The 20,501-nt window shown below is 38.4% G+C and overlaps 1 protein-coding gene and 1 long non-coding RNA gene across 3 annotated transcripts in view; one reads left to right on the top strand and one right to left on the bottom strand.

Annotated features, from left to right (window-relative positions):
- Positions 1 to 6,487: 6,487 nt before the first annotated feature.
- LOC118413881 (beta-1,4 N-acetylgalactosaminyltransferase 1-like) overlaps positions 6,488 to 20,501 on the bottom strand; it is a 34,000-nt gene continuing 19,986 nt past the window's right edge. The window contains exons 6-10 of one of the 2 annotated variants that reach the window (XM_035817483.1): positions 12,569 to 12,655; positions 11,560 to 11,744; positions 11,172 to 11,312; positions 8,082 to 8,313; positions 6,488 to 7,497 (exon numbers count right to left, since the gene is read on the bottom strand). In XM_035817483.1, the coding sequence (XP_035673376.1) occupies positions 7,310 to 7,497; positions 8,082 to 8,313; positions 11,172 to 11,312; positions 11,560 to 11,744; positions 12,569 to 12,655 (833 nt within the window). In that variant the 3' untranslated portion in view covers positions 6,488 to 7,309. Of the gene's footprint in view, positions 7,498 to 8,081; positions 8,314 to 11,171; positions 11,313 to 11,559; positions 11,748 to 12,568; positions 12,656 to 20,501 lie in introns of both variants that reach the window. The other variant, XM_035817482.1, reaches the window with a different exon arrangement.
- LOC118413883 lies at positions 13,488 to 19,629 on the top strand. Its single transcript, XR_004830893.1, has 2 exons — positions 13,488 to 14,064; positions 18,449 to 19,629. It is a non-coding gene; the product is annotated as an uncharacterized LOC118413883 (long non-coding RNA).

The raw sequence follows: 20,501 nt of genomic DNA, 5'->3' as shown, positions 1-20,501 counted from the left end.
ACTGATAAGGAGCAGTATTTTGTTTGTCTGTATTTTTGGTGGATCCGACAAGGATTCCGTAACATACCCGGACATTGGAAACCGTAATTCGGAACCTCAAATAACAAAAAAATTTCGTCAGATACCAAGCCGTTTAATTTACGTTCGTATCTGCCACTAATGTTGTCAGACTCAACATACGAACTTTTTGAATCTATAACTTACTCTGATCAATAATATTCCATTTGTAATACGTGCAGATACAACACACAAAGTTTAATACAATGGTTTGTTATTCATACGTTATTTTTTACACAGAATTCTCCGATGCTCCATACATAATTGTTCAATGTTATCAAGTTGGAGAAATTCTTTCCATAATTAAAATAATATCTGTATGTCAAATCATTTCAGAATTAAACACTTCCAAGTTCACAACCAATCAAATTGAATACTGATTTAAAAGTTATGTGGCTAAGTAATCAATCTCCTTTTGGGCAGGTTGAGGGACATCCACACATAGGGGCTCAGAGTATCACTTATATAATTTATGCAAGTTTATGCATATGTAAATTGGAGTTGCGTATTACAATGTATTTCTGAAAAATTGCAAAACTCATCACCATTATCACCACCACAAGGCAATATCTACTGCTGTTTAGTGCAATTGGACTAAAATACAATTTCCTACGAATATTCTAGTAAGGAATTAAACGTCTTTGACTTTGTATATAGTTACAATACGTCCAATATCTTTTTACACATTTTGAATACAGACATAGAAAATAGCTTTTATGGTTTTGCAAAATACGTGGTACACATCGCTCCGTATTTGGAAAGACGCGAGAGCAGGACAAATGCTTGGCCTGGCGCCAGCGGTCCTGACAGCGCCCGCTGGCAAAGCTCGTGTAACCCGTTGTGCATCTGTTTCTCGCTTATCATTATTTTTTCTAAACGTTATTCAGTATTTCAGTATCATACAAAAAGCACATACATGTTGATCATTGGAGCACAATGAAAAAAAACATTATCATGAGGTATAACAAAACTGGGTAAAAGAAAGAAGGGTAAAATGGCAGAGCAGAAGCGTAGCTGTTAGCACTAGGTATGCAATGTTCTTTGTACCCTTTTTTTTAGTGGCCGACTGCCCTCGCCAATGTCTGAAAGTTTGCTTTCTTTTAGTGGTATGAAAAATGCGAAAGCACGCCGTTTTGAACGTGCACCCGACCTAAGCCGTAAAAAGTAACTTTGTGTGTAAATAATTCAAACGTAACGTTAAACTTTTACATTCACTGAGAATATAATCTCCCCTGAGTCCCATACCATTCTTTTGTTGTGATTCATCTTCCTGCAAATACAAAATCCACCATGTAACGATCGATCTGAAAATACACATAACAGAAAGATGCTTACCTATAGAGTTGGGGTGACGAACATTTGGCTCTGAAGTCAGTTTTTTAACAATTCTTTTCTTTATCCTACTTAACAAGACTCCCAGTTGTCCCTCAAAATAGGCAGGTATAACATGTAGACGTGGAGCCCTGCTCTATTATGATGTTCCTATACATCTGTGTATAGATCCTGTTCAAGGTCAAAAGATCAGCATTCGGGCATGATTAAAGTATTTCTGTGGAATGGACTCCCTACCATCTGCACAAGCTAAACTCGGTGGATATTGTTCCTGTTTGATTTTATATTTTTTGCACATGTTCAACTTGTTCTTCTCGAGTTCGGTGTCATCTGTTTAAAAACAACCTCTCTGAACATTCATGATACTAGTATTTGGTATTTGAGTAGCAGTTAACGTTACAGAAACGAAGGTCCTATTTGAAAATGGTTTACCTAGCACTTTCCGTCGGCACTGCAGCGAGGCGAGCACCAAAACGCATCACCAAACGTGCTTGAAAATTAAGAAATTGAGTATGTTGACAAATTTACATACTAAGTACCTAGGCAGCATTATTACTATGTTCGGTGGCACAGAAGAAGACGTCAAATCCAGGCTTGGCAAAGCTACTGGTATGTGGCAATACCTGAGAAAATTCTGGCTATTTAAGCAAATCAGCGTACCATTAAAGTTAAAGTTATTTCAGACTAGTGTAATGCCGATAGCCACGTATGCATGTGAATCTTGGAAAAGCACTGCAGAGATAACAAAATCACTCGACACCTTCCAACGTAAATACCGACAATCCTAGGCATCTCCTGGCGTGACCACGTCACAAATGAGGAGCTCATGAAAAGAGCTAAGGTGCCTCTAGCCAGTGAGATAGTCAGAAAAAGAAGATTGAGATTTGTCGGGCATGTATGACGCCTATCCGACAAGAGAACAACAAAAACAGCTATGTCATGGGCTCCTAAGGGCACCCGCCCCAGGGGCAGCCCAAAAACTACACTAAGACGGACAATCTTAGATGATGGAGGGAAAATGGGTTTATACAACATTGAAAGCATGGCAGTAGTTGCTCAAGACCGCAACCTTTGGAGAAAGTATGCTCGACGAGTCGACCAATGCAACAGTGTTGTGGGAGGATCTGAGGTCTAAGGTAAGGTAATATAATCTAGCCTCTACCAGGCTCCGTGTTTCGGTGGTCTAATTGTAGAAATTGGACAAATAGGGTCAATAGTACGCTAGGGGAGTCAACCGGCCGAGTAGAATGATAATGGTTCTACTCGGTCGGCTGACTCCCCTAGCGTACTATTGACTAGTAGGCCTAGGGTTCATCAGTATATCGATGAAACCCATGGCTGATCGCTAGTATTAGCGACGGAACGGGCGTTGGGTTCATCAGTATATCAATGAAACCCACGGCTGATCGCTAGTATTAGCGACGGAACGGGCATTGGGTTCATCAGTATAACGATGAAACCCACAGATGTGGAGTTCATAATCTAAGTGATGAATATCAGAGCTGTGGAATTCATCAATCCACGGTCTTCAGATATAGCTCATGCGGTTCCAAGCTGCCAATGTGCGAAAATAATTACCGTTTTTTTACATAAAAAAGCTAAGGATTCGCAACTAACAATTAGGACCATTGCATGTCCACAACAAAATACCTCAAACCGACATCTGCTGTAGTGTTAAGGCTAGCCGTTAAGCCGATAAGCATTAAAACCATGGACTTTCTTGATTAAGTAAGTAAGTGAGTAAGGAAGTAGTAACTTTCATGATTAAGTAAGTATGTAATAACTTTCATGATTAGACAGCTGTGTTAACGATGCAAATTATGCTAAAAACCTTTGCCTGAGAGAATATTCCATCAGCATTACAATCAACACGGGCAGTGTGTGACATTAACTTTCGTAATTCCACCGGATGCCATAATAGGAGGATGCTTCCGAAAATGTCATTAGGTTTATAACAGGCTCGTTTTTCCATCGAATGAGTTAAAATTTGGCACTACGGTAACGGCATATATCCTCGGCCTCCTTACCTCCATGAAATGCCATTGAGGTTATATTTACCTCCATGAAATACCATGGAGGTTATATTTAGCCCGCGTTTGTCTGTCTGTCTGTCTGTCTGTCTGTGTGTGTGTGTGTGTGTGTGTGTGTGTGTGTGTGTGTAAACAAGATAACTTAAGAACGGCTGGATGAATTGGTTTCATACTTGGTGTGTTGGTACTGGGTGATGAAAGCTGAAAAGGATTAGATTTTGGGCCCCCTAGTGGCTTCAATTGGTACTGCAGCGCAACTTCCATTTTTGCTATGTCGTGTTCTGAACAAGCTATGGTCACGATATTAGGGTGTTAGATAGCTGTTGTTCTCAAGAAGAAGTGACATAAATTTGGGCTCCCTAGCAGCTACTTTTGGGATAGCAGAGGCATTTTTGTCAAAAACTGCTGAAGACGATAACTCAAGAAGGGAACAACGAATTTTTATGACTTGGGGTATGTAACGTTAGGTACCTTAGACAATGTTGTACAAAATGAAATACTAATTACGCAAAATGGGAGCACATTTACATAATTATTGAGAATATTCTATTATATCAGTTTTTTCTATGTATCTCTTGTCCCGGACCTGATATGGTCTTGAAATTTGGGTGGTAGATAGCATTTAGTATCATGACAAAGTGGGTAAGGTTTCCACCCCCCTTACATTTAATTTCGGAACTGCAGGGGCGTTTTAGTCAAGACATTCCAAAGAGGATAACTGCAAAAACGATTGACGGATTGGCATCATATTAGGCTTGCGGGTACCTTAGGCAAAGATGTTCATAATGATATACATGTTATGCAAATGAGGGCTTAACTTGCATAATTAACGAGGAAATTGTATAATTCCATTGTTTTCAATAACTGGACTTCAATAAATGTAACACGTGTTAATTACGATAGGTGGAATATAAGCAGATACCAAATATGGTAATGAGCAATTTATATTATTTGCATAGTTTATGTAAAAATTGCAAAACCACTTTATGATTCATGATGGGAATTTTATTATTGCGCCATGTGTACGTTAGTCAATGATGAACAACACCACCATGCATAAATTATCTTAATGTGTTAGTCAATTGCATGAATTTTACAAAAGCTCTAAATATTTCATGGAGTTATGAAGTCGCCGAACTCTAGTTTACACCGCGTTTGTCTCTGTGTGTGTGTGTAAACAAGATAACTCAAGAACGTCTGGGTGGATTGGTTTCATACTTGGTGTGTTGGTACTGTGTGATGAAAGCTGGAAAGGATTAGATTTTGGGCCCCATAGCGGCTCCCCTTGGTACTGCAGCGCAACTTCCGGTTTTGCTATGTCGTGTTCTGAACAAGCTATGGTCAAAATTTTTGTGTGTTAGATAGCTCCTGTGCTCAGGAATAAGTGACATAAGTTGGGTCCCCTAGCGACTACGTTTGGGATAGCAGGGGCAATTTTGTCAAAAACTTCTGAAGAAGATAACTCAAGAAGGGAACAACGGACTTTCATGATTTTTGGTATGTAGGTACCTTAGACGATGTTGTACAAAATGAAAATACTAATTATGCAAAATTAGATTACATTTGCATAATTAGTGAGAATATTTTATCATAGCAGTTTTTTTCCGTGTATGTCTCGTCCCGGACATGATATGGCCATTTTGGTGATAGACAGCTTTTAGCGTCATGACAAAGTGAGGCAAGTTTCAGCTCCCTAACATTTAATTTTGGAACTGCAAGACATTCCAAAGAGGATAACTGCAGAAAGGAATGATGGATTGCCATCATTTTAGGCAAGCAGGTAGCTTAGGCAAAGATACCAATAATGATATACACGGTTTGCAAATGAGGACTTAATTTGCATAATTAATGAGGAAGTTGTACAATTCCATTATGTCAATAACTGGACTTCTATAAATGTAACACATGTAAATTATAATAGGTGGCACATAAGCAGCTACCAAATATGCAAATGAGGGACTGATTTGCATAACATATACAAAAATTGGAAATCCGCTTAATGATTGATGATGGGAGTTTTATACTTGTGACATGTGTACGTTAGTCAGTGATGAACATCACCATGCATAAATCATGTAAATGTGTAAGTCATTTGCATAAAATTTACAAAAGCTCTAAATATTTCATGGAGTTATGAGGTCGCCGAACTCTAGTTGTTCATATTTCATGAGCAACTCAGGTGATTTCTTGATGACCACACCCTTGGAAGCTTGTGAGAAGATCAGTTCCTCTATTTCTGACCCACTTATAACGATGGTAGGAGGTGGAGCTGAAACTTTATCTAGATAATAGTGAATATGTCTCTATTGGTTACATGCTAACTTTAATTTCTGAGCTCTCAATGGTTCTTCTTTTACAGCTGATAAAATGTACTAGTGAATAGGGTCTTTGAATAATAGCCAAATATGAATAATAGCCAAATACAAGACCAAGAAGTGAGCTAAGTTTGATTTCTCTCAGTTAAAAAAACAAGTCAGTTACGAAACCTTTAATTCGCGATTTTTATCCGGGAATACGACGGGAAAGGAATATACCGGCCGGTACAAGCCCTCTGGCATATATTCCTCTTCCGGCATTTTTTTCCTTTCCCGGCATATTTTCCTTTCCAGTCGTATTCCCGGATAAAAATCGTGAATCGAAGTGGTCCCAATTGGGACACACTAGTTGATTATCTGTAGTCATCGTACACAAATCTTACTGCTCTATTTTGTACTGATTCTAACTTATCTTCAAGGACGTTTGAGTAAGAGTGATGTCGTTTATGTAGATTGGGTCTGAGTAGTGATGCGTATGCCTTAGCCCTTATCTCTCTGCTTGCCCCCCTCTATTATGTTCCGCTTGAGAAATCATAGTGTGCTATATCGTAGCGTCCTTTCGTCGCCTGTTGTTTTTTAACATCATGCTTGTTCTTATTACTTTGTTTCTGCTATACTGTATACTAGTATTATTCTGTACAGGGCAGATTTGGAAATTTAAAGTAGTGTGCTAATCACTGAGTATGTTCAACCGTTTAACGTTATACAGAATACAGAAAAAAACACATCATGGTAATGTATTCCTTTCAAATTTCGATTTATTCCATAAGTTCTGTTTCTTTCTTAGTTACAGTATTGATGTTGTTTGTGGTGTTATATTTCTACGCGTGATGGTGGTGTCAGTGCTCACAAAATGTCATACGTAATGAAATTGACTCATTTTAGAGACTTAGAGACATTTTAGAAACTTTGGTATATTCCCACATCTAAAATGCATTAACGCGTTGATCTATTCATGCTAGGTCTGTATTTGTAAAATTCATAACTGCGAACGGCAATTTGAATAAACCCCTCTAGCTGCTTTTCGTTACGTTGTTCTGCCCCCCCCCCCCCTCCGGACCCTCGAAAATCAACCAATAATGTATGGCCGGCATATAATAACTGGGACTGCGATAGCTACCCTGACAATTGTGATATGTTATAAAGCATTGGCATAGAGTGATGTATTATTGTTCCAATTACAGCAACGTATATATTTTGACATACAACGATTGCTACAACTTGCGAAATGTAGAGAATATATTCTGGTACATTAACTGTTAGACACAGTAAATTATCCTTCACGTTATCATGCACAAACCTGAATTGTTAAAGCAAATGCATTTAAATGGAATGCTGTCAGTTGTAAAACTGTGATAGCAAAACAAGTTGCTTAATACACGATGGATACTGCTGTGGCTTTGCTGTAAATTAAATCAAAGTTCGTAGATACAAATTTTCAGTTTATAAATCAATAGGACAAAAAATGAACTCTGACGTTTGATTTTTAGTAAAATTTGGGAATGCCTGAATTATGATTGGACCTCTAGTTGAAGTCAGTGCCTTGACATCTGAGCTCTGAATCTCCAACTGACACTACCTATGCCAACAGTCTGCGTTGCTCCTAAAGTAATTAACCCTCATTATGTACTTTTTATAGTTTTCCTCCTGGTCACGACCGTACCGGTATTTCTTGTACTCCCGGTTCCTTGTCTGGTTGTGGCCGATATGGATCCCCTTGCAAGCAGCCATCCGAAGCTTTCCCAGTGCTTCCAGGTAAAATTCTGTGGGATAGATTAAGTTACTAAACTTGGAAAAGGTTATAAGTATATTGCTTATTGATTGAAATAACAATTGTGATAATGATAACATCTATCGCTTTTTGTCCTTGTATTAGATGAACTAATATCAAGTTAAGATAGCAAATTACTGACATGTTCATAATGTAATAGGGCTATAATGGATTTTGTGGTATCATATTAAAATGATATTCTTCCTTTACCACCTGCCGCCTGAAAAGTGGATTTTCATGTACATGTAGCGTTATACTAAATTTGTACATGCGTTTCCTGCAGACATGGCTCTACATTTGACACTGTTTATAACAGAGAGACTTATTAACATACTATTAGGGAATTCAAAAATTGGAAATTAATCATTTACCAGGGAAGGCGTCTTCGACACAGGTTAACGAAAATATTTGAAATGCAAGAAGTTGTATTTCTGGGTTCAATTAAGTTAAGAAAGTTAAAAGTCCCCCAATGATATATGCCCACAATTTGATAAATGAATCATGCATTAAAAATGGCAATGTTTTTATGGCCCTATAAATATCAAAATAACGCATGTCAAAAATGAAGAAAATTACCCCTGTCAGCGTATCTGGAGTACGCAGGGTAAAACCCTACGGAGCGGATCTCGTCCGATCTGCCCATAAAGAAGTTGAACACTTTAGTTGTGAGATAGCAGTCTGGAAATCCGGGTACTTGACCATAGTTGCCTGACTTGTGGTAGATGCAATAGCCATCATCATCGTCTGTCCCTGGTATCAGTTCCATCCTCGTGGTAACGAGATTCTTTTCCCCAGCTATGCCAGAAACCTGGGTCAATCAGAGAGAATTGATATAAACAAAACAAAAACTCTTACCGAAAAGAAGTAAAGAGTCACCGACATGGTATCTACGCCACCGGATTTTTATTTCTTTCCTGTTATCCTCAACGATAAATAAATGAAGATTAGGAGTCCTTATCAAGAAAAAAACATTCCTATTTTCACAGTGCAGTAGTCACGATACACAGAAATTGGTGAGATGGCTCAGCGGTCACCAAAGCGTCAGAGAACGCTGTTTCTGTGGAAATGCTCTGGTGACCCTTGAACGCTTGTTGAGCTGCCCAAAATTATCTATCAATATGGAGATTAATTTGGGCAACTCAATGACGTCAACGATAGAAGAACGTTCCTTCGCCCCCTCCCCCTTTGTAATTTCAAAACGGCGTGGTTTACGATCAGCAAATATACAGGGGGGCTATGTACTTCTTAAGTTCTATATTTTCTGGAGACACTAAGACATAACTTGACGTATATTTAATATTTATCCCTTATATGTCGTAATTCAACTTATCAAACAAAACCTTGACTACTGTTCTCAATGGCAACGGCAAATGACGTAATATAATATGCCTGCCATCTTGGATAGGCAATCAAATATGTTTATTTCTAATTATAACCCCAACAACCAATGAAATTTCAGAAAAACGTGGCGGACGTAGCCTCCCAAAATAACGAACGAACAAAAACCACGTACGTCGGGTTGTGCCCTTACGTTACGATATGTCCCAGCGTATCCCTCCCACATCTGGTTAGGATCTGATAAACAGTTTGAAAAAAAAAATGTATGGACTTCGCTAGTGAGCGTCCCTCACCAGCAATCTCATAAAAACATCTTTGGCACTGGATGTTCTGTGGTCTTAATGTTTGCGGTGCAAATACTTGTTGGCATAAGGGTTTAATGGTGTATATTAGGGCCCCCTAGTTGTTTTCTGCGGCGCTGCATGCACAGGGTCGCTTACTTTTGTGGCTTTTGTTTGTGGTTCCGGCTAGAAATATTAAGAACCTCTGGATGGAATGCGATTATGTTTGGTACGTGGGCAGACGCTGTGAGCCTTTGCGGTTTAGCGTGCATTAATTCATATTTAGCGGGTTGTTGTAGATCTCCAGTTATTCTATTACACCCCTTTTTTGTAATGGAGTGAGTGATGTGGTCATAGTTGTAGGGGTCACTGATCTGGAGATGTCTGTTTTTAATCCCTTTGCCAGAATGGCTCAGGTTATGTTTTTCGCCTGTGCGTCTGTTTGTCCTTCCGTCCGTGAACAGTATAACTCGAGAAGCCTTTGATGGATCCTGTTTGGTAGGTGGGTAGGGGTCGGAAAAACAAAGGTCAAGTTCAAGCGGCTTGCTAAGGTACTGCAGCGAAACTTCCATCTTTGCTATCTCGTGTTCTGGACATGCTTTCGAGATTTTTGATTGGTAGATAGCCCTTGGAGCAGAGAGTAAGTGCTGTAAGTTTGGGTCCCCCTTACGGCTTTCTTGGAACTACAGGCGCCGGTTTCCTCGACCTTGCAAGCTTTGGACGAGAATAACTCGAGAACGTGTTGACGGATCGTCATGATTTTTGGTATGTATATAGAATGATTGACATAATGAGTGACATAATGGGATACTGAATATGTAAATTATGGACTTGTTCACCTTGGATAGAGAGGATCAACCGAGACAAATTATGCAAATCAGGACATTATTTGCATAATCAAATGGGGAAAAATATATAAATACTTCACTCGAAAAGCAAGACTGCAAACAAAAGCTCGTGATCAGACGATTTCATTTTGGTAGTCTAGGGCTGAGAGACAATTTTTTTCCACATTCAAACGTACATGAAAATAGGAGCAGCGAATCCGCGAACCAAGACATTAAATTGGACTGGCCTAACGTTAACATGATAAAAGTCAGTGCTGTGAGCAGACATTTTTTCATAGCCTGTCTACGGATAAAGGAAAGTTAAGATTCTTCAAGAAACTCAAGAAGGGATACTCCATGGAAAATAATTCAATATTACTAGATAAATATGAGGTAAGATTGGCAATGTGCAGGCTTAGAACAATAACCTCCTTGCTTAGAATTAGCGCCCACTCCCTTGCAATTGAGAAATGGCAGTGCAAAAGGCTACCTATGGGCGAAATAATGTGTTTAACTATGATTGTATTTCAAAACCGGTGGAAGACGAAATACATTTTATTTCAAACTGCCTCTCTAATGACCAGGAAAGTAAAGAGCTTTTCGAAGAGGCTGGCAAAACCCACAAAAAGTTCCAAACATTTACTGACGGAAACAAAACTATAACCCTGTTAACGTCACATAACCCACTCATTATAGAAAAAGGGGGTCACTTTGTCTTCCACTGCTTCCAGAAAGAAGTCAAACCCAATATGCTTAGATTGTAGCTCTCAGCAGTACATATCAGATTGCACAACTCAAGCAACTGAAGTTTGAATTGCACTTTAATTCCGATGATAAAATCGTTGTCTTAAAGATATGTGTGATTTGCGATATGTTAAGATTTTTTTGATTGTATTGTCCTAATATCCCCTAATGAAATAAAAAGATAGAATGACAAAAGATAGATTAACATGTACAACTGTTACCCAATGTCAATGGGTTATCTTTTTGTTCAGCTGATCAGATTATGGACTGCTTGTGAGAGAGAGAGAGAGACGTCATAGCGATGAACGAATGAACAATGATTTAAACGACCCGGCGAGACCATTTTGTACGCTTTTTGTGAACGCTGGGAGATTTTTTTGAACTTTGGGTCCCTTATGGTTGGAATTTGTGTGATCAGGGAAAAGTTTGGATTTTTGCCTTATGTTATGCAATACAAGAAAAATCACGGATCTTACCACGTCCAAATTGCTGTTGTCAAGGACTCCCGCCATTATCTCTAGTTTCGTATCCTCAGTAAAGACAAAGTCATCGTCCAGCCATAAAAGGTAAGGAGTCGTCACCTGGGAAACCGCCAAGTTCCTTCCACCAAACCAACCCTACAAGGTGCAAGTTCTAATTGACCACACACAGAAGCAAGACATTCATTTCTTTGAAAGCAAAATGCACGAATACTAAACATATGTGGGTAAGCTTCATGATGCTGAACATGAATGATGATGTATTTAAGGCCGATGGGTTACAAAAGAAGCAATTATAGTAAAGATACAACTAGTACACATTGAAAATTTATGAGATTCCCCAAGGTGTTCTATGCGAAACGTAGCCACATATTCAGATACTCACCGATGCAAAAGGCATGACGTAATGGTCCACATGTTCTGACTGTAAGTCTTCGATAGGTTTACTGTCATCTGCTACCACTACTCGCATTCTGGGGTAGTATTTCTGGATGCTGCGGAGGAGTAGTCTCACTGATCCATACCTCAGGAAGGTCTTGGTGACGGCTGTAACTTTGTCGTGTATTTCACCTGCTGTGCAAACCGATGATCTATTAGTATATTAGTACAAAAATCGTTATTGTTCAACTTAAATTAGCTTAGCCTATGTTTGCAACGCTACGAAATATGAATTATAGATTAAAAGTAACACTTTTCTCATTTTTTATGTACACGAATTAATAACGTCAAATTACGTCAATAAATGACGTCATACATATTTGAGATACCAGTTAGGATCCCCCAATCTTAGGATTAGGTCCGCCAATTTGAATTGTCAAAATACTGTTCTTTTCAGTGAACAACTGCAACAGACATGAAAATATACTAAAACGTTCATTTCAACGTTTTGTCCATGAAACAATAACAGGTAGTTACGAATTTTAAGGGATGATAAGCTAGTTAATCTGGGGGTATGGTCCACCATCTTGGATTTTATTCGTCATCAAATAAGCATGATTTAAACACATTTAATTATCAATATATGCTTCATTACATAATATTTTTTACTTTAGTAAAGTAGCAGTAATGTAGCAAGAAAACCCGAAAAATAGTTTGAGAACGATTTTATTTAAATATGCCTGTTAACAACCGCGGTTGCCATAACAACAAGAAGAAAATTGAACAATTTGACTTTTTGAAATTGCTGCCAACTTAATATTAGGTCAAGTCACAAAAAAATTTGGTGGCTCTAGCGTTAGCCGTTCATACGTTATGCAACATGAAAGTTAACACAGGCTTCAAAATCCCGTCTTAATTGGGGTATCTGGCGTATTTAACATAAAAAAGTAACAATATGAGCTTCCAAACAATGGCAAGTTTGCTACCCATAGATAACAATAAGTTTTGATATATACCTTTTCCAGTATCATAGAGAATTGGTGGCTTCCTTACACGAATAATGATAGGGATGATTGCTTCGTGCTGCATGTAAACAAAGTGCACTGAAAGACAAAATAACTGTTCTGAGGTTTGTTAGTGAAAAAAACTAAAATGAACCCAAATCAGTTGTATAGAGTAGATCTTCCTTGACACCGTCTGTTCAACGTGCTTTGCGTTCCTGCAGCCCCGCCATCTTTGTTTTTCGGGGCGCTGGGATGAGGAAGAATCAGCGTTATTCTCGCTCAGTAAAGTACATTTCAGCTTGTCTTGGATCATTTACATACTTAGAGTTGATGTTGCAAAAACAGATGGACGTCTTAGTACGAATTTTTACAACAATGGTCTATATATCCAAGACTGTAGATTTAACCACCAGACACGGTTCTGGATAAAAGACAGCTTTATCTAGAGCCATGCCCAGGCACAGTCCTTGGTAGTCCACGTGTATCCAGAACCGTGTCTGTGGCAAATGCATGTTTAGGGACACACGGGGACTGTCTAGGACCGTGCCTGGGCACAGTTCTGGATAGTCCGCATGCAGCAGTGCTTTGTCCTGAACCGTACCCAGGCACAGTCCTGAATAGTCCAATTGTATCCAGAACCGTGCTTGGGGCAAAAGTACGTTCTTGGATACTCGGGGACTGTTCAAATTTGCCTCAGATCGTGCACCGAGGTCTGACCCAAGGACTTAAAGGACTGTATATGTTATCTCATCATAGTTCCTCTGGATACCTGGCACACAAAAGGTTCGCCAAACTGCCAAACTTTTCAACTCTCGAGAAAACAATCTCGCAAACTCGAGCCTTATTGGGAAACATGGGCGTGAATAATTAATTATCACTGTCCCGTCAATCATAGTGATTGACAACGCTTCCGGGCACAGACCGTGCACCCCATTCTGTTGTCATTAGCGTTTCTTGTCGTTAAAAATGGGAAATTATTAGGCGATAGTGTCGGGTATAGATTACGATCCAATGTTCCAGATCGCTGTCATTAACGAGAGTTGTCGGTGGTAGATTAAGAGGGAGCTGCCGCGCAATGCGTGATGGGAGTCGAGCAGACCAGCTGATCAGCATGATCAAAATGGCGGCCTTTTCGTAGCGATAGCCCGGTATCCAGCCGTATATAGCTCCTGTTCTCTCCGTATCATAGCTCCCGAGCACTGTCCCGAGTCTCTTCTGTTCTCCCCGCAAATGGTAGGCGAGACTTGAGAGCTACAATATGGCTGGATACCAGGCTAGATGTAGCCTTATGTGCGATGTAAAAGCATTAGTACCCGTACAACGGTCGTTTATATAATTTTTCAAAAGATCATGGTTAGCATCTGTGAAGATAACACCACATTGATACTGATAGGAGCCATAGTTTTGATAGTTGCTTGGTGGCACGAGGTAGATTCACAGCGGTAACCAGAAAATCTCGGCGTACAATTACGGCTGTCAACGTAACGCTCCCGGTTCCAGCCTTACAGGTGAGTTATAACGTTTACATCATCATCACAATTAATGCACAGTGTGGCTGTGTCTCTAGAATTGAACTCTTGTTTTCCTTATAATGATCGCCGTGAAGATGTCACTGCAGATAAACATTGTTTTAATTAAAGTAAGCTCCCATATATAAACTAGACCGTCAGTATTATGTGTCATATAATTTGTTACGGTTATAATATTTAGTACTTATGTTACGTATGCACTGTGACTTTTTTGTTGTTGAGAAATTGACAAGATTATTAACTTAAAAAAAGTCTTTAGATTCTATTGGTTAGTCTATATGAAAGATATATCAGCTACAATTTACAATATGCAGAATGTAGTATTTCTAATTTGTTTACCTGCCCCTTACCTGTAAATGCAGAAATGTTCGCGGTGGATTTATGTTTTCGGTTTTTGTGGTGGCCACTTCACCGCGAATTTAAAACCACCGCAAACATTTTTTCATGGCATGGTGCTACAGCGAACTTTAAACCACAGCGAAATGTCCTTTTCCCTGCTACCACGAAATTAAATCCCAGCAAACTTAAAGGCATGTACAACATATACTATAACTTATACGTTGACAACCGTTGTGTGTGCAGTGGAACTTTTTAGTTTAAAAAACTTTAATGATCACCAGTGCAGGTATGCAGGAAAAACAGTGATCCCAAATACAAATTATTATCATTATGATTCAGGTACTTTGGTATATAAGCTGATGTCAAGAACACATTTAGAGTCAATCTCAATTGCATCTCCATCTCTCTAGACCAGGTACCATCAGTGCCTTACACTCGTTGCTAAAAAATCAACTTTTTGCAGGGCAGTGAGTGTAAGGAGGGCCAGTTAAGTAAGGGCAGTGAGTGTAAGGAGCCCCAGTAGTATTGATGATATGGTGCCCAGCAGGCTGTAACCACCACCCTTCCACAAAAGATTCAAATTTCAATGATGGCTGAGCGGGAAGGTGGGGAATGTTCGGGAGCAAATAAAGCTGAGACTCTTGTGTGCTGTATTTTCCCACTGATACTAGTAAAGATGTCTACCAGCAAAATTTGCTGCTTGAAATACATCTAGGAAATATACGCAGCATATAATAATTTCATAATATTTGGTGGATTTGGTGAAAATTTGGTCAACAATATGTCCTTCAATACCATGTCCCTCCATTCAAACTACAAAATGTCCTGCTTCTGCCTCTGCATCTGGTGCTTGTATGTGCAATCTATCATATGGTTCACACAACATCCTTGATTGTAAAATTCTAGCTCACTGAATCAAAATGAAAATTTAACTTTCATGTGTTGTCAGCCTTTATCTATTAAATAAAGCATAATCAAGACCCCCATGTAGACCCTAGGCCTATTTTGATAGTATTGGTGCTGTCAGTTTCAACTTCAAGTTTCAGATTATTGTCACACACATGTAGTCAATTGTACTAGTACATTGTCCCTTAGCTGAACACAAACAAGCACACATGGCACACACATCCCACACATTTATAACACCTTTATAATGGACATGTCTGGACCCTGGAGTTGGATGCTAGATTTACAAACTGGTCTTACTCTTACTCTTAGCTGATTTTGATTTTCATTTATTTTCAGGGACAACATCTTAAGTTAAGTATCAATATGGCAAAGCACAAAGCAATTAAAAAATCACTGCTGCTCAGGCTCAAAAATCACGATCACAGCCAAACATGAATGTACAATGTATTACGTATAGTGGACCTCTGGAAAGAGCGGCTAAGGCCCACAGGTCATTTTCACTTCATTCATTCATTCACACAACACAAAAAATGGGGACAGAAATGTTGCCCCTCCCCTCGAAATACCACCTGCATATATGCAGCTTTTAGCGCAGGTAAAATTGGACAGTGCACATATTTTTGTAGTCTACCTGCACCTAACCTGCACTGGATTTTATACAAATGATGTAGGTTTATGTGGATTGTTATTAGCTGCATTGACTATTACCACCTATAAAGTATAAAAGAGAAAATAGCAATGGTTCCTGAACAATTTTAGTATGATCCATACTTCCTGAATCCAGAGTGGTGCAGGTAAAACTTGTCTGGTGCAGGTAATTCTCAATGTTACCTACACCAGTGCAGGTATGCAGAATAATGTAATTCAAGCCCTGGCTGACTATGATGAAATTCAGTCACCCACAAACTTTTCTCCCTCCCCTTCAGTATAGATTGAGGTAAGTGAAAAAATTGCAAATTCCGCCCCCCCCCCTTGCAAAATGGACCATTCTGAACCACCCCAGTGCCAACATGCTACTACATTATAGCCTGGTACTCTTATCCAGCCGTATTCTAGCTCCCGAGTCTCTTTTGTCCTCTTCGTAAATATAAGATACAAGGCTATCTATATTAAAAGTGGTTAAAGTTTTCAACTGGTACAAACCCCAAAACAGGAAGTAGAATACTCCACCAAACAGATTTCTGCAGCAAAATGGACCATTGCCCATTCACAACACAAATTAGGTCCAGGTTTAGATCTGGACCTGGACCCGATCCTCTGGACCTGGACCGTACATGAACCTGAATTTTCTGTACCGGTACTAGAGTACCCATCATTACTACATGCCAACAGAACCTAACTTCTCTACCAGACTCACTATGCTGGCTATCAATCTCATAGGGAGAGTAATTTTCCAGGGAAGTTAATATTAGTTATGCTACCAAAGGAGTTTGCAGACCTTAGCGTGGACTGATTCCCCTTGCTGATTTCCAGATCTTTTGCTTAATTCTGCTATTCCTTTTTCCCATAAGAAGGCCTGGTGGAGGCTAAAAAGAACCCCTTGCCAGTATTTGTGTTGCATTCAAAATGGACAATTTAACCTCTATCTAGCAAAATGGACCATTGACACGATTGTTTTGAATATGACCCATTCACAAGTTTTCACTTTAACAGGGACATGATGTGCATACCACAGTATATTATGGCAGATACAAATTGTAATGCCTGTACTGACTGCTGACTGTGTGGAAGTTATACACATAATTTAGTTGTGTGTGGAAATTATACACATACACATAATTAAAAACAACGCCTTATATTTATATTCAGACCTTTGGCAAAGGAAGGTATTCATTGTATAAAATGTGTCATCTAACTCAGGCTGTTGCTTCTTTATGTTTATTACTAAGCTGTGTAATTAGTGTCTTCACCCCAGACCTTTTGAAAAAGTTATTTTTATTTTTTTCGACCCGTCCAATTTTTTTCTGGAAAAAATCCTAGAACTTAGAACAAAAAAGAAATTGTATATAAAAAATTGCCCTTTGTGAATGCCCCTCTTATCATTTATAAGTGTATCATGATTATACATTAATCTTTCTAAAAGTTGGAACTTGAATCAGTATCTCATTATGTATTAGAAGGCCTAGGGAAAAATGTTGTGTTTTCTGATTCCCAGGTACCTACCCTAGAAAAACCTGTCAATCCTAGACCTTTTTTTGGTGGGCAGTGGAGTCACATAGTTTCCAATTTTTTATTCAGCCTGCTTCCCATTGAAGTAAAAACACTGCTTGTCCTGTACATGTATAAGGAAGGATAAATGTAATATCAATAACATGGTATGCACAAAATAACAGTTTGACATTGGAAGACAAGTGTCCTCATGCAATTCAGTTTACTTTGTTCAACTGTATTGTAATATGTCACACTGTTTTGGCCAGCCTTAAAAAAACCTAAGAAGAAAACAGACAGTCCCTACCTACCAACCCTACTTTTTTTTCAGGACTGAATCAGGAAACACAACATTTTCCCCCTAGGCCTAAGAAAAAGCAAGGCTTGGAGCAATTTACTAAGTACTATTAGTAGGTTAAACCTGTCTTTCTGTAATTAAACAATAAGTAAAGAAATACAGGGTGTTGAGCTACATTAAGAATTATGTCCCTTTTGTGCTATATGTCTTTTAGCAGTTAATATACATTTTGTTCTAAACAGCTAAAGAAAGTTATACTTTCATAACCATTTTTGTAATGTGTGTTAACACATTACATTCAAACTATTAACTTAGATTTTACACTAATAATGAATTAAATATTTATCTAATGTTTTTGAAATGTTGGCCACTCACACATTGTGTTTATTATCATGTTATGGCTGTAACTCAGATTCAGATTCTTTTAAAATCATCTGTAAAAGTCATTTACCACACTGCCATAAGAGTGAAAATTGTGATTTCTGTTATTTCCCATGAGCTAGCAGCATCTTCAAAGTTATATCTACAAACTACCATTTTGTCTGCTATCTAAGCTTAGAGTTCAGGTCTTTGACATTATTGCCTTGACCCATTGAATGATCATTTTGATATTAATTTCACTTGTACATGTTAAAGTCGGGCTGAAATTCTTGTCTTTATAATTCACAGGTACCAGACTCAACACATGGCCGAACTGTTGGTGCATATGAGGAAAGCAGGCATACCGGGACCAGTCTCCTTGCCTTTGGGACCAAGGGCGATATGGAATACCCCGTGTTGTATTCTATTTATATCATGCCAACCTGAGCAAACTCAAGTTTATTGCTAAAAAGAACAAATGACGGGACAAGAAGCTGATGATCATGCAGCAGTGGATTACCTGTTTCTACATAGAGGAATTATTCAGTAACACCAGCCATGTCCTATTTTTTAATGCAGTGAGGCTTAAACAATATGTCTCATCGTCCTCATCGGTCCCTTGACCAGGGGTGGTCGTGGGAGCACTTTGCTACTGAGCAAATGAACAATGAGTCTGTAAAAAGTTAAACTAGTAGTAGTAGAGGTGTACAGACAGCTTGTATATAGAAAGTTTTTTTTGTTATTCTGCAGTGTGCTGTGTTTGTTATCATGTTATAATTGCTGTAACTCAGATTCAAATTCTTTTAAAATCATGTCTCTTTAGATGGAAGATATAGTACTAGTAGAGTACATTGAGTAGAAAATGTTGAGGTTGTATCTGTTTTGCATGTTAATTACAACTAACTTGTATTATACATGATGCAGAGAACTTTCTAATGTTCTGTGTTGTATTAGATATTCCATGTAACAGCCTTTGCATGTAAGGTAGCTATGGGGAAGGATGGATTAGTTGTATGTTTCAGATGCTCATCCAAAAATATTTAGGCATATGGGCAATTGCTGATGACTTTCAAAACACCAAAACACAGCGTTGGAGCTATTGAGCTTAAACTGTACAGTTGTACATGTATGAGGTCACTGTCAATGTCAGGTACATGTGATGAGACCTAGTGCGAGTCTTCCTATGTAATCTTGACATAAGTACATGATGATGGAGAATAACAGGAAGAGGAAATTGAAAGTGAGTATTAGCTGTAAAGGTTTAGAAGATTTAGTGTTTGTCCAAAGTGCAATATTGTATTTGTCCAAAATCAATCAGTAGTTTCTTATATGTATACAAATAGATAAGTGCAAACACAAAGGATTATTACTATATCTAGTTGCATATAAAAGTTGTCGGTCGGTCTTATCCATTTGCGGGACTCTGTTTTGTCAAGCTTTATTTCATTGTAGTCAAGTCATCATGAAATAAATAGTGGACTTTGAAAAAACAACATCTGCTTCATGAGTTTAAGTCCATAGTCTTTAGGACAGGGAAGCAGTCATAGTCAAGATTTCTTAGTAAAGGAGGAAACAGATGTTTTTGTTTTGACTTATCACAGTGATGTAAGGTTATATACAGCACTCAAAGAAAGGCTACCATATGCATAGTTTTGAAGTTGTCATGTTTTGGAAAAGTTATATTGACATTGCAAATTATGGTATCCCGCCTATAAAACAAACACGCTTTCTTTCACGTTTGGCTAGCATATATGTGTATTATTATTGTTATATAAATTGATTTCATACCTGAGGTAATATTACGTTATTGAGATATCTATAATTTAACATATCTCCAAACATTAACTGCAAACGCCCAGAAAAACCTTCAGTGTATACAACTGAAAGCTAAGGACTTCCATTAAAAATGATAACATCTACATCTGCGCTAGGGTAAGTAAAGTATTTTTTTAAAATATATTTGAGTGCACTGAAAAGACCTGAACAAATGAAATGCCACCATAAAATGTGCCGCGCTATGGAAACTTCTGCAGTACCGCTGAATGTTGCTAGGTTATATACTGTCGCTTTTACATATTATTCGTATGTTTTTTGTAAATATATTTATCAAAACGCACTCTGAAAGCTATTTGACAAATGGAACATCAACATACGAATGTTTGCTAACTGCGCAGAGCTTCATTGATGGATACAAGCTTTTTAACTCGACAGAAGACATCAATAAGCGCCACTGTGCTATGTAGTATATCGTATGGTCAAAATGAACAAAGATTAATTGCCTATATCTTCAGTTGCATCAAAGAAAGACCAAAACTGCTAAAGGTACATATAGATCAGACCAATAGCCTACCGTGGTGAAAAT

Source organism: Branchiostoma floridae, chromosome 4 (genome assembly GCF_000003815.2).
Source record: "Branchiostoma floridae strain S238N-H82 chromosome 4, Bfl_VNyyK, whole genome shotgun sequence".
Classification (NCBI taxonomy): domain Eukaryota; kingdom Metazoa; phylum Chordata; class Leptocardii; order Amphioxiformes; family Branchiostomatidae; genus Branchiostoma; species Branchiostoma floridae.
Note: the sequence above shows the minus strand (reverse complement) of the source record. Positions and strands in the feature narration are given on the sequence as shown.